This window comes from Gambusia affinis, linkage group LG10 (genome assembly GCF_019740435.1).
Source record: "Gambusia affinis linkage group LG10, SWU_Gaff_1.0, whole genome shotgun sequence".
Lineage (NCBI taxonomy): Eukaryota > Metazoa > Chordata > Actinopteri > Cyprinodontiformes > Poeciliidae > Gambusia > Gambusia affinis.
In genome coordinates, this window is record NC_057877.1 from 24,325,937 (window position 1) to 24,339,596 (window position 13,660).

Here is a 13,660-nt window from a genome sequence, read left to right on the forward strand (position 1 = left end):
AAATGTGCTATACAATTAAAATTTCCCTTGCTTTTACAAAAACAAAGAGAGCTGCTGAGAAAAACTCCAGAGTGATCACAGCAGGATGGTGGAAAACCTCTGCAACAGTCTCACCAGGTAAAGGACTTCCTGTAGCTTTGCACTCCAGCTCAGTGGGGAAGCCTGAGAGAACAGTCTGGTTGACGATGTCTGCAGAAAGGAGGATGCTGGGAGGCTCTGGGAGGGAGATATAAAACATTTTATGCAAGAATGATGGCAGCTCTGTGTAGTTAAAATAAAGATGTCCAGCAGATCCCAGAAAATAAATGACAGAAGAGGGCGGTGTGTCGGTAAATTACCATGGACACTCAGTCGAACATGCTGTTGAGCTTCTCCAGCTGCATTTGTGGCCAGACAGGTGTATCTCCCAGAATCCTCCAATCTGGCTTCTGTTATTTTTAATGTTCTTCCTGCTGAGTGCAGCTGTGGCAGTTGAACAGGCAGACAAAGAATCAACATAGTTAAGCATGAATGTTATCATTTATGTAGAAGCACAGGCATAAAATATTTATTCTTTTTGCATACTGATGATTTTTACTCTTTACTAATAACTTAAAGCATCTCTTCAGTGGAAACTGTTGGAAAATCTTTACCTTGTATTGCCCTTTAGTTTGAGCAAATCACAAAGAAGAAGTCATGTCACTTTGGTTTTGGATTTTGATACTTAAATGCAAGGATTTTCTGACATTCCTTATAGATTCAGCATTGGTTTTCAAGACAGTTACAGAAAGGAATAACAGAATATGATCACACTGTGGCTGGGTCACTCAAAAATGTCAACTGAAATTTTAAAAAATCCTTTAAACATCAGTATGTTAGTGGTTTGAATAATTTCAGGCTTAACTATAGATGCAAACTAACAACAGATATTTTTTAACTAAATAATAGCCAGACACCAACCTTGAGGTGGTCTTTTGCTGTGACCACAGGTCGGCCATCTTTAAGCCAGGTAAGACTGGGTGGAGGAATGCCACTGGAGATGCACTCCAGATTGATCGGTTTGTGAAGAATCACTGAGCGATCAGTTGGCCCCGTCATACGGATAGATGGAGGGACTGCAGAATAGCAAAGAATAGACTTTTATATAAAAAAAAATCCTTTTTTTAAATTTCACAACAATATGAGGAGCAAACATAAATAAAGTGTGATATTTACCCACAGAAAAAGCTTTCCAGCAGCTTGTATTTTAATTTTAAAACAAGTTAATTTTGCATAATCACCGAGACTTTGTTTTTACCCTTAAGAAAATCAACCCTAAGAAAGGTATCTTTTCCTTATTTTGTACCTTGGACAGTCACATTGAAGTTCCTCTCATGGTCTCCAGCCTCATTAGTGGCCAGACAGCGAAAATTAGCTGTGTCAGAGATCTGAGAGCGAGAAATGACGAGCCGTTGCCCGCTTGCTGAAATCCGCAACCCTTCTCCAGATCTGATTCGTTTCCCATCTTTGTACCACCTGGAAAAAAATAGTTGGCGTGTTGCCTGGCTATGCCTGATTGTTTATTTTTGCCGGTGTGTTGGACTGAAGCCTTACGTAATAACAAGTGCAGGCGTCCCAGTGGCATGACACTCCAGCTCCAAGGGAGTGTTGATTATTACTGAGCTGTCTGTCACTGCGTCAGCTCCATCAATAAAAGGAGGAACTAGGGCAAACACAGAAAAATAACATTTCAATCTACAATAGTAAAACTATTGCATTGAATAGACAATATTTTCCTGATACCGTTACCGTCTATTTGCATGTGTCAGATAGCGAAAACCCCAGTGAAGAAGCAGGTGTCTGTTTCCCATGACATGAACACATTGTTCAAACAGAAAAAAAAGCAACACTACTAGCATTTGCTACACATGGGTTGTCGTGGCCGAGTGGTTAAGGCGATGGACTAGAAATCTATTGGGGTCTCCCCGCGCAGGTTCGAATCCTGCCGACAACGGCAGAATGTTTTTGTTCCAGCTGTCATAAAGTGTCGGGAGTAAAGTTAGCACAACACGGTGCGGTTGTTTCAGGTCTCTCATACAGGAAGACTTCTAGCAACCAAAGCTGAATTCAGGCAATTCTAGTTGTTTCCTCACTAGATATCCACTGACACTGACATAAAATTCTCACAAGAGGCTTAGAAAATGTTTGAAGACAGACTGATCAATCCAGAACTAAGAAAGAAGGTAACATAAATGCCGAATGACTCGTTTCTTATAAACAATCAACATTTCAGCAATCTTAAACAATATTTTTTCCATGATAATTTAAGCATCTTAAAACCCTAAATTTATTTATTTTAAGTGCAAGAGTAATTCTTTCTGATACTTAGCTGTTTGTAATAATTGTATGTATTAATACCATTAATTTTAGTAGTAAAACTATAATTTTGACTACACTTAATATTATTGCATTCTAAAAATAACAATTTGAGGTAGCAGTAGAGATGTTTTTTGAAGAAATGTTTAAACACCTTAGGGATATTTAATTTTCAGACTTAAATAGGTCTGAAAATATTTAGTTTTCAGACATGAAGATTAAATATTAAAGACATTTAGTTTAAAGACATGAAGAGTTTACTTTCTGCACAACCATCATGTTTAGCTGATACTGATTTTCAATTTAGATGTCTATACCTCTACATAGGACTGTAGCAGAACTTTCTAAATATTTTTAGCTGAAAAAGGAAAAAACATCTGTAAAGACAACTCAGGCAAGCCCTCATCCCTGTGTAAGTGTTCGTGTTGATGTAATTGGAATTTCTAACTTTATCTTTATTTACAGTAATGTAGCTGTAGTTCAAAAATACATACAAGTAGAATAGATTAGGCGTGATGATTGTAATGAAATGGACAATATTTGTATATATACTTCGTACAGTATGTGGTTAAGCCAAAATAATACCATTCTTTGTGTCTCTTTACCCAATACTTTGACATCATATTTGACCTCCTTTTCTCCAGCGATGCTCGTAGCCACACAGATGTAGCGCCCAGAGTCCGAGATGGAGGCTGAGAGGATTTCTAATTTCCTTCCCTGCTCTAGAAGACGAACACTGTCTCCATGATGCACAGGGACTCCATCTTTCAGCCAGGTGAGGGAGGGCGGTGGGTGACCTGCTGCCTCACACTCCAGGGTCAGATGTTTATTGAGGACCACTTTTCTCTCCGTGGGCCCATCTTCCCCTCCAGTAATGGTGGGAGGCACTGTGGGGAATATATGAAATAGAAGAGGACAAGGTGTTAAAACTTTCTTGCTTAACAAATATCGTATTTATATTAATAGTGAATGCTTCCACAAGTAAAAATCATCCAAACCAGGGTGGGGCATGATGTCAAACTAATTATAATTTTTTTTTTTAACTGTTTTATTTAATAGAAAACACTCTCTAAAATGCTAACTAATCTAAAAACATAAGCTCTGGATCAATTCACTCCTATTTTGTACCACGCAATATTAATTTCCATAAATTCATTAATAAAAAACACAGCCTCTTATTAAATATACAATCTTTTTATCAGGTTGCACCACTAAAACGTCATTTTTACTGTGGGCAACAATGTTTCATATCTTTATGTTTTTGTTTCCATCTAAGTGTTTATTATGCACAAATTTTCTTAATTAAAACAGACATCCTAAACATATAATCAAGATTTATTTAAATGAAAATGAAGACTAAAAATAAAAAATCTTACTGTAGACGTCCAGCTCAAAGCTCTTCTCTGCACTTCCGGCCACATTGTTAACCTTACAGGTGTACTGACCAGCGTCAGACGCCTGAACTCGTGGGATTTTCAGTCGGATACCTCTCTCCAGATACTGAGCCTGTCGGCTGGACATGATGGCTTCTCCACTGCGGTACCAGGTGATGGTGGGATGCGGTACTCCACGTACTTCACACCCCAGTGTTACCATTGTGTCCAGCAGTGCTGTCACATCCGTTGTTAAGTTGCCTCCTATGATGGCAGGAGGCACTGTGACAACAGGATAAAAAAAAATAGCAATCACAATAGTACAATTTACTATTTGGCTTTATCACTATAGACTGAAACACACACCATAAACACTAAGGTTGAAGTCTTTGGACTGTTTTCCAGCTGTGTTTATGACGCTACACTGGTAGCGACCTTGGTCTCCAAGTCGAGCACTTTTTATCCTTAACACCTGACCCTTGTTGATGACTTCCAGATTGGGATCACCAAGAAACACCGACCTAGAGAGAAACAAAAACAAGACGACAGAGATAAAGTTTAATTTTAATTTACAGTCATCCTCCCAGTCAGAGGTTTACATACACTCATCATAGCCATGAGTCTCATGTTAATTTTGGACATTTATTGATACATTTGAAATGTCCTTTTTCAACAACAGTATGATCATAGAACATAAAAGATTAAAGATTTTTTAAATCAGGAGTTTGGTGCACATATGTGACTCTATTGAGGATTTTAGAGAAGTCTAAGCTTTCCATAGGGCCGTTCCAGATGTTTAAAGTTAGCCGACTTTCTCTATTTCTAAACCCAGCTTTGATGTGTGTTTGCAATTGTTTTCCTAATTGTGCTAAAGTTTTAAATATATAGCTATTGATTTGGTGAAGCTAAGGAGTTTTGGTCCTCTCGCCTTTCTGCATTGTTCCCATCATCTTGTGCAATGCAACCACATTGCTGTGATGTTGGCAAAATTCAGAGAAAATATTTTGGTGCCAATGGTTCTTATATACTACATAAAGTGGTATAGAAATAAGGAAGGTGGACTCTGCCCAACAAAGTCCTTTTATCCGGTCAAAACAAGCTTTGATATGGAGAAAGCAGAGTGACATAATTCTTCTGGAATGTTCTCATCATCAGCCCTCGGATATTCAGCCAAAACTATGCAGGAAGGCTTTTCAATAGCTGCAAAAGGAATGGATTTTTCCTCCACTTTCTGAGGGACATTACACCAAACAATAGAGGAATTGTAAGTATATGTGAGGTTGTGTGTATTTTAACTTTGTGGGTTAGAGAAAATGCTGTTGTGCACCCAATTGTTTGCTTTTTAAAATGCGTCATATCACCATTTCACCCAGAAAACTGAAACAATAAATCATTAAAAGCTCCAAAATCAAAATAAAGTTTATGCTTATAATGAGTGCATGTTAACCACTGATTAGAGAAGTATATTTGTATATGTAAAAATCAGAATGCACTTACTTTCTCTCTTTGTACCACTGGATTGTGGGAAAAGGTGAACCCTGCACTTTGCATTCAAGGGTGAGCTCTTGTTTGAGAATTGCTGAAACATCTACAGGAGAGCCAGATTCTACAATTGTTGGTGGGACTGAAAGAAAGAATCAAGTTTATTAGATGAATTTTACAGAAAAATTACGACAAATGCATAAAATGTAGTCTGACCATTTTACCCTCGAGCTCACACAGGGTCTCTGTTCGCAGTTGATTCTTTAACATATCTTTATTTCATTTTATGGTATGTTTTCTAAAAGTTTAAACTCTCCAAAGAACTTCATATATGGCTGATATTGAAAATAAATCTTAAAATTCTAAATGTTTCATTTTTAATAGTTTAACTCATAAAAAAGTTGCAATAAACAGCATCAACTATCAACTAGTATTAATGTATTAATTCATGTCAGGCTATGGCAGACTTCATGTAGAAATAGTAGTAGAATAGATCCAGACACATGAAAGCTATCTAGATGTACAAACATGCATCATGAGGAATACTACTTGACTTTACTTACCAAGTACATCTAAACCAAACACTTTTTCTCTGCTGCCTGCAATGTTAATGGCGTTACAGCTGTAGCTGCCTGCATCAGCTGTTTCTGCCCTCAGCAGTTTCAGAGATTTTCCCATGTCAAGAATCTGGATGCTGTTACCAGCGACAACCTGTAAATTAGCATTAATACATTAAATCAAATGCAACACAGTGACAGAGAGCTCAGGAAATGCTGTCTGGCAGTTACTGGAGCGCATTCTGTTAATAGCAAGCAGATTTGAAAAGCAGCATTAATGTGTGAAAGTGGAAACCCTGTGGAAAGCAGATTGATTTGATTTACATTCCAAATAAATCAGAGCTCAAAGAAAAGGCTTTGGATTTTCCCCTCACTGCCTGGCAGAAAATAAATACAGCAGCAGCCAAAACATCAGGAAGTAGCCAGTCTTGCAATAGTTTCCCAAGACGATGGTTTTTGAAGCCGGTAATTACAATAAACAAGCATACACCTGATAGGTACATGTTTATAATCAGTTTTCTTGGATGTGATTTCAGCATGTATTACTTTACTGACTGCATTCAAGATGAAATGAGAAAAGAAACCTATTATTGTAACCAATCATCAGGTATGCACAATGTGATTTAATCCTTTCTGAAAGGAAGTTTTTCTGTGCTCTGCAAAATTATTCAAATTCATTTAACGTTTACACATTTTTTCACATTTCAACCACAAACATCAGCAGGTAGGATTTTATGTGAAATCACCAAAAAGTGTCAAACAATTCAATGTTTTTCCAATTACGAAATTGAAAGAAAATATTTCACAGATTTCAAACGTTTTGCAAGTAAAAATCTGAAAGGCATTGCTTGAATTTGTGTCAGCACAGAGGACGTTGCAATCTGGTCTGTGTAGAATGGTGGCAGGTAGAAAAGAGAAATAAAATAAAAATGGTATAAGCAGTGCAGACACTTACAGGAGTGCCATCCTTAAACCAGGTGATGATAGGTTTGGGACTTCCTGTGACATCACAAACCAAACTGATTGGCTCATTTAGGATTACTGATACATTGCCTGGTGTGTCCCCATCACGAAAATCTGGTGGTACTGTAGATGTGTGATATATTTTTAATATGCTACAAATATTTATAGGAATATATTGCTGTTCAGGATAGTCTGCTATTGTCTGAACTCAATGTCTCTGATCTCAATGAACAGCTAAATCACCATTGACTCTGAGCTGGTACTTTTTCTCGGTGGATCCTGCATCGTTAGCTGCAGTACAGACGTACTCTCCATCATCCAGAGGTGAGACAGCGGCTAAAATCAGCAGAGTACCATCATCCAGGATGGACACACCGGGCTCATTGCCCGTCAGTTCAACCCCATTACGCAACCAACGGATCATTGGCTTAGGTAGACCTGAAACAGAAGTAAAGACAATCATTCATTCATAAAAAAAATAAATAAAAAAAATCAGCTATTTATTCTCTGTAGCAGTTGCTTTTAGACCAATAACACATGTTGGAAATATCAGGAATTGTTTTAGCAATACATAAATGTGAGAGGGAATGGTACAGCACCTTTTGCAAGGCAGGGGAATGCGATGCGCTGGTTCAAAACTCTCTCCTGCAGAGGGCTGTTGAAAGGAGGCTCTGGCACCTCAACAACAGGAGGGACTGAAAGGAATAAAATAAGCATTTTATTAAGACGGAGACATATTGCACTTTAACATCAAATTTTTTTATTTATTTTTTGCTGATTATTAAATTATTTATTGTATTTTATCTTACTTTTTCTATTTAAAAAAACAGATCAATTTTAAACCTAATGCACATAGGTGAAAATATAGTTTTTGGTAAAGGTTTTCCTTTCATTTGCTAAGTAACTGTTGGCCACTCCTGTAATATTTTTGCTCTGTTTCATCACATTTCCTGTTGATGTTGTATCACAGGTAGCCACCATTCTACACCAGTCAAATTGCTTGTAAACACAAACAATCAGCCAATCACATGCCAGCAACTCAATGCACTTTGGCATCCAAATATGTAAAGATTATTACGTTTAAGTTTACATCAAGTATCAAAACAAAGGGGATTTTTAAAATTCACATTCTTTGTTGGTGCCAAAGAAACTGGTCAGAGTATTTCACAAACTGCAGATACACGTAGTTCCAAAAACAAAATGTGGTTCAGGCAAGCAAGGGGTACCAAATAAAGTGACCAGGGAATATAGAGAAACCCACCTTGGACTTGAACCTTAACCTGAGCCTGGTCCTGGCCTGCAGTGTTGCTGGCTGTGCATGTGTAGATTCCTTCATCATCGAGCTTTACATCCCTCAGTATTAGAGTGCCATCATGTGACACGGGGAAGTTTCTATTATCTTTGGTCCAGCTGACCGTCGGCTCTGGGACTCCGACCACCACACAAGCCAGCTCTACTTGATGACCAACCTGAACCTTTATCACTCTTGGACCTGGCTGGATTTTAGGAGGAACTGCAGAAGAGAAAACGTAGGAAAAGATTTACAAAACCTCTGGCTGCCTTATTTCAAACTGCATTTTACTTATTGATCAGAAATATCACCTAATCATTATAGTGCTAATATTACTGTGGGTATTGACTGGGCCACTTTGATGGCACTAAAGTATCCAATTGATACTGCAAATTGTTCAGAAGCTCAGTTTAAACCATTTTACAGCCCATTAAGTATAGAAAGGACATTAATATATTTAGCTGTCTCCCATTTTATTAAATGTTCTTTCAAACTTCCAGAATTTCTTGAAAAAAATTTAAAGTGATAAACATCAGTGTTGCAGTTGAAAGAATAATTCATCACCTTCTAATTGAATGCAATTAGAAGGTGTGTCCAAACTTTTGGTCTGTACTGTATATACACATACATATGTGCATGGGTGTACACATATGTGTACATATGCCTCTAACTAGATTTTTATTCTGTCTCTATAAATAAATGTGAAATATTCTAGCCTCTTTTCATCTTACCTAAAACACTCAGCTCGATGGACAACGTCACATTACCAGCAATATTTGAGGCAACACAAACATAAAGTCCACTGTCTGAAACTCTAGTCTCAAGGATCTTCATCGATCCAGATGGAAGCTGACGATGCCTGCGAGGATGAAGAACACAGCGTCTTACTGTTCACACACAAGAAACAGCAGCTATAAATTAATCTGTAAAATTAAAGCCTTTTCCAAATATTATGCTTCCAAGCTGCCAAAGAGTTAAGTAGAACACTAATTGTTTCCACTCAATGATTTAAGTAGTTTGGACTCCAAACAGATACCACAGTAATTCATAATAGTTGATCATTATCCATAATTACAGTTACCTTGGCAGATCACAGACTAAATGTAGGATAGCTTAGACAGCCTCAAAGAATGACAGGGACAAAGCACTGTGATGTGGATAGCATGGAGTTAATTTGAACCACTCATTCATATAAAAACAGCATAATCTGACAATAATTATGAGGTCCTTTTTTGTTGCATGTAATTGTGGAAATATTTACAGTCAGATGCAGGCGTGTTGGTTTTGGATCATCTTCCCTTTTAATAATATTTAGAAGTGAGGAAACAGTAGTTGCAGATGTTTTTCTCATTTTGTCTGACACAGGGTTTTGCAATTTCAAACTTCAAGGCTTCTTTTGTCATATTTTTGCTTCACAAAGCAACATATGTTTTCAGTGTGACAGGTCTGGATTGCAGGCTGGAGTCTGTTTAGCCCCTGGACTCTTTTACTACACAGACATGCTGTCATAATACTGACAGAATCTGGTTTGGCACTGTCTTTCTGAAATAAGCAAGGGCTTTGTGTGTGTACAGATCTAGGCTACCCTTATGGGTAAGCATCAATGAACTGAGATCAATGACAATTCCTGTGGATTTTATGCCATTCCCAGGAGTAAAGTAAAAAAAATAACAACACAAAGGCCTTTAGTTCTCTGTGCGTGTTCAATATGAGTTGGATTTTACCTCGGGGAAAAAGGCGAGATGAGCTGTTTCTCTTTCGCCCAGCTGATGATGGGTGGTGGGACACTTTGAACGTCACATGGCAAAACAATATCCTCCCCCTTGATCACTGACATCCTCACAGGCTCTCCTAAATTTCCAGGGCCACCAACTCCAGGCTTGGGTCGGACTGGGAAAGAAACCAGTGATAAATTTAGAGGTGATTTGAATATGTGCGACACTAACATCCCAGCTAGATATGTGGTTTGAATGCTTCTGCATGTCATATTACAATAAACAACTTAGGTCACCTATAGATAATAAGCTGGTTACCATAGACTGTGAGCTGCACCTTCCTAGTTGCATATCCCGCTGCATTGGTAGCTGTGCAGACAAACTCTCCAGTCTCCTTTCCAGAGGGAGAAGTGATGAGGAGGCTGCCGTCCAAATCCAAAGAGAAAGCTGGACCACCCAAGTTTAGCAGCTCCCCACCCTAAAAGATTAATGGAGAGGACAGAATTCAATGTTTATTTCACTGAATGGGCTTGTCAAAAACACTTGTTACCAAAAATGATGAAATTTACTATGCAATTCCCTGTTGATATTAAATAAAAACACTGCTATTAAAACAATGTTGTACTTTCAAATGACTAAGCATAAATACAAAGGTTATGTCAGAGTTTCAGGACTGTTTAGAATATAAACAGTGTGGCTCACATATAACTCAACTACTTTGTCTACTGTTACAGAGAGAAGCAACCCGAAGAGAATCTATTGTCCCTTTCACTTTCACAGCAAATCCAAATCCTGCTTATTTATAAAGAACCTTTAAAAACAGCAAGTTATCCCAAATGCTTTACAAAAATAAGATAAATAGAACAGAGATAAATACCAACACATAAAACAAATATTAAAAGACTCATAACATTGGACAATAAAAAGATCATGTCAACTCACACTGGACCAAACACTATTAAAAAAAGATGTGTTTTTAAAATACACTTAAAAACAGGAAGCAAAGACTTCTACGATTGAGAAAACTACTGAGAAAAAAAGTTAGTTGTGAATTACAGAGAAGCAAACAATTGTGTATGCTATCCTAGAAAAACTTAATGTAGGAGTTATTGTCCTAACATTGGTGTGAGACCCATGCTGAAAGGTCATAAAAGTCAATGAAGGTCTTCTGAACCTGAAACTGATAAATTACACAGCTAAAGGTTTCCAAGCAGAGATCATTGCTGACTGTAACTTATCAAAGTAACTATAGTATAAAGAAAAATCATAAAAGCAATGAACAGCCATTAATCCACAAAATAATATAGTAATATCTCATCCATTCTGTAGTATCCAGAGAGCTTTGGAATATTTATTTTAATTGAGACATGTTGTTCAAACAGACCTTGCTCCAAGTGATGTCCGGACTGGGTACTCCACTGGCACGGCAGGGCAGAGTTATAGGCGTTCCTTCAATTGTGCTAAATACTTGAGGTCCATGCTGAATTGTAGGGATTACTGTAAATAGGGGGTTAGCTGATGTTAAACCATTTTTGTAGTTATCTTTGTGTGATATATTTCTTGCACATAAACGTACCATATACATAAACGGCAGTTGTATGGTTGGTGGCCCCAATAACATTTTCAGCCAAGCAGGTGTAGTCGCCTCCATCATCCAGCTGAACTCTCTCAATATGGAGGCTACCATCTCTCCTCACTGTGACATACTGGTCTGGGGTCACCTGGAAGATTGCAAGAGGGGGAGTTTTTAAATAGCCGGAAGCAGAAACGTGCAGGAACAAGAAAATGTGCACTTTTGTTTGTTATCCCACCAGGCCATAGTTGTGGAGCCACTGCCTTTCTGGCAGTGGATTTCCAGCCAGCAGCATGCAGGGCAGAGTGAGCTGCTGGTCCTCGATCACACTGATAACAGGTGGACTCATTGCAATCACAGGTTTAACTTCAAAGAGAAACGAGACAAAATGTGTTGGGAATTTCTTTAAGCAGAAAATAAGTTTTGATAACGTTTGTCCTTATATCTGACACCATGCATGAAAATTGCTTTGAATTTAACTAAGGTCAAAATGACAAGCATGTAATTTTGCCCAAAGTGCAGAAAACAGCCTATATGATCTTAATCAATGTAGACAATAGAATGTAATGGAGTAAAAGTACAAATCTTCTTATAGAGTTCAATAAAAAGCAAATGTGTATGTTCCCCTGGTATGTTAAAGAAAGCAGATGTATTTAATTTACCAACACAAGAATGAGCAACATTTTCCCAGAGCTTTAACTCTATGAAAGGGATCATTGGCCTTGAGAATTAATTGGAACATGGACACAGTACCCCATTTGCATCAATCAAATAACTATCATCTTTCAAAAACACAGAGAAAAATTTGTTTCACCTGTATAACAATATGGAGATAACTTTCCTTGTATAATTACATTTGCCAGACTATTCTAACAAAAAAAATCTATTTCTAACTTTGACATGGTTTTATCAAAAACACTGAATGTCTTGCCATTTGTGAACAAAGTGTTGTATTTAATTCAATTACATAATTGGCTCAATTATGTTTCTAGCTTAACTAAGATTAATTAGAAATGGACAGTTTGTATTGTATTTTGGTTGCAACTGGATTTGAATTTGAATCATACTGCCAGATTGCACTATAAAGATCCTTATTTTGATTTGAGGATCAATGCCATACAAAAACTACAGAAACAAAATGTGAATTTAATGAACACTGTAGCTGTATCTGTCAAGTCCAGTGCAGAGGTGGGTAAAGTAATATTCATACTTTATGATACTAATAAAACATCTGTGCATGTGCTTCTGCACTGAGTGTTCATATCCAATTAGGTAATTTAACCGGTAGGGAAAAGGCAGGCAGTGGGGTGTGTAATATATGTCATATGGGTGTCTGTTTGCACTTTCTAACCTTTGGCCCACATTTAAGGACTCAATGTGTTTCCACTGCAGAGAAACTAATGGTGGTTAACAAGGCACATGTGTTCCCACACATGCATTGAAGCATGTTAATAAACTCACTTGACTGGGTAAAGGTCAAGACACACAAGCTCACTCTGAAATACATACTGTAATTTGTTCCTGAAAATTACCTGACCATAAAGAAGAATTATGACAACTTCAGGTTATATTTTTCAGAAAAAAATGAATGTTCTTGGATCAGTATCTTAATATATGTGTTTACATATCACTAACATTTACAGACACATTTTTAGCTTCTGTTAAACAGCTCCAATGTGATGTTAGACAAACGCCCACTTGATACATGGATTTTTGCAAGAAAAGTCTGACAACATTATCAACAAGAGCTCCAGAAAAATCTTAATATTTCAAATAAAACGACAACTAGTTGTTGAGTTATTGCAGGAAGTATATCGTTATTGCAAACTTAGATTCTAAATTTTACACTACAAGCAAACCAAACCTCACAAACTTTGTCTTAACTAGACTGAATTCTGAATTCAGAAGAACAGATGCAAATATTATGGTCCCAACATTAAGAAATCCAAAGAATGTATAAAGGTGTAAGCATTTCGATTACAATAACTAGGACCAGAAAAAAAACAAAGAAAAATATTTAAGTGCAACCAATTTTAGGTATTTGTTACCAGTGAGTCATCTTTAATTCATACATATCCTCACTTAAAGTAAGGATATGTGTGACAGCAAGTTACACATATCCTTACTATACCAAGGGTATTTTAACCTTAAAGTTAAAATATCCTCTTCTTTTAAGACACACTAATAAATACAATACAATAATTCAGACATTTTATAAAGCGATCTTACCAAGTCCTGTCACAGTGATGCCAGCCTTGGCTTGGATCTTCCCAAAGCGATTTTTGGCCTCACAGATGTACTCCGCCTCATCCTCCACCCATAGATCTGAGATAAAAAGGAACAACTTGAACAATTTGTTTTTGACTTAATAG

The 13,660-nt window shown here is 37.3% G+C and overlaps 1 protein-coding gene and 1 non-coding gene across 2 annotated transcripts in view; one reads left to right on the plus strand and one right to left on the minus strand.

Moving 5' to 3' along the window:
- Positions 1 to 13,660, minus strand: part of hmcn1 (hemicentin 1) — an 87,192-nt gene that overhangs the window by 34,510 nt on the left and 39,022 nt on the right. Inside the window, exons 18-38 of the mRNA XM_044129999.1 lie at positions 13,518 to 13,613; positions 11,527 to 11,654; positions 11,292 to 11,436; positions 11,100 to 11,212; positions 10,034 to 10,193; positions 9,725 to 9,890; positions 8,732 to 8,859; positions 7,971 to 8,222; positions 7,309 to 7,404; positions 6,953 to 7,147; positions 6,702 to 6,832; positions 5,753 to 5,900; positions 5,205 to 5,331; positions 4,074 to 4,228; positions 3,711 to 3,989; positions 2,940 to 3,221; positions 1,573 to 1,681; positions 1,325 to 1,494; positions 940 to 1,094; positions 339 to 462; positions 115 to 216 (exon numbers count right to left, since the gene is read on the minus strand). Coding sequence (XP_043985934.1) covers positions 115 to 216; positions 339 to 462; positions 940 to 1,094; positions 1,325 to 1,494; positions 1,573 to 1,681; positions 2,940 to 3,221; positions 3,711 to 3,989; positions 4,074 to 4,228; positions 5,205 to 5,331; positions 5,753 to 5,900; positions 6,702 to 6,832; positions 6,953 to 7,147; positions 7,309 to 7,404; positions 7,971 to 8,222; positions 8,732 to 8,859; positions 9,725 to 9,890; positions 10,034 to 10,193; positions 11,100 to 11,212; positions 11,292 to 11,436; positions 11,527 to 11,654; positions 13,518 to 13,613 — 3,261 coding nt within the window. The remainder of the gene's footprint in view (positions 1 to 114; positions 217 to 338; positions 463 to 939; positions 1,095 to 1,324; positions 1,495 to 1,572; positions 1,682 to 2,939; positions 3,222 to 3,710; positions 3,990 to 4,073; positions 4,229 to 5,204; positions 5,332 to 5,752; positions 5,901 to 6,701; positions 6,833 to 6,952; positions 7,148 to 7,308; positions 7,405 to 7,970; positions 8,223 to 8,731; positions 8,860 to 9,724; positions 9,891 to 10,033; positions 10,194 to 11,099; positions 11,213 to 11,291; positions 11,437 to 11,526; positions 11,655 to 13,517; positions 13,614 to 13,660) is intronic.
- trnas-aga lies at positions 1,891 to 1,972 on the plus strand. Its single transcript has one exon. It is a non-coding gene; the product is annotated as a tRNA-Ser (tRNA).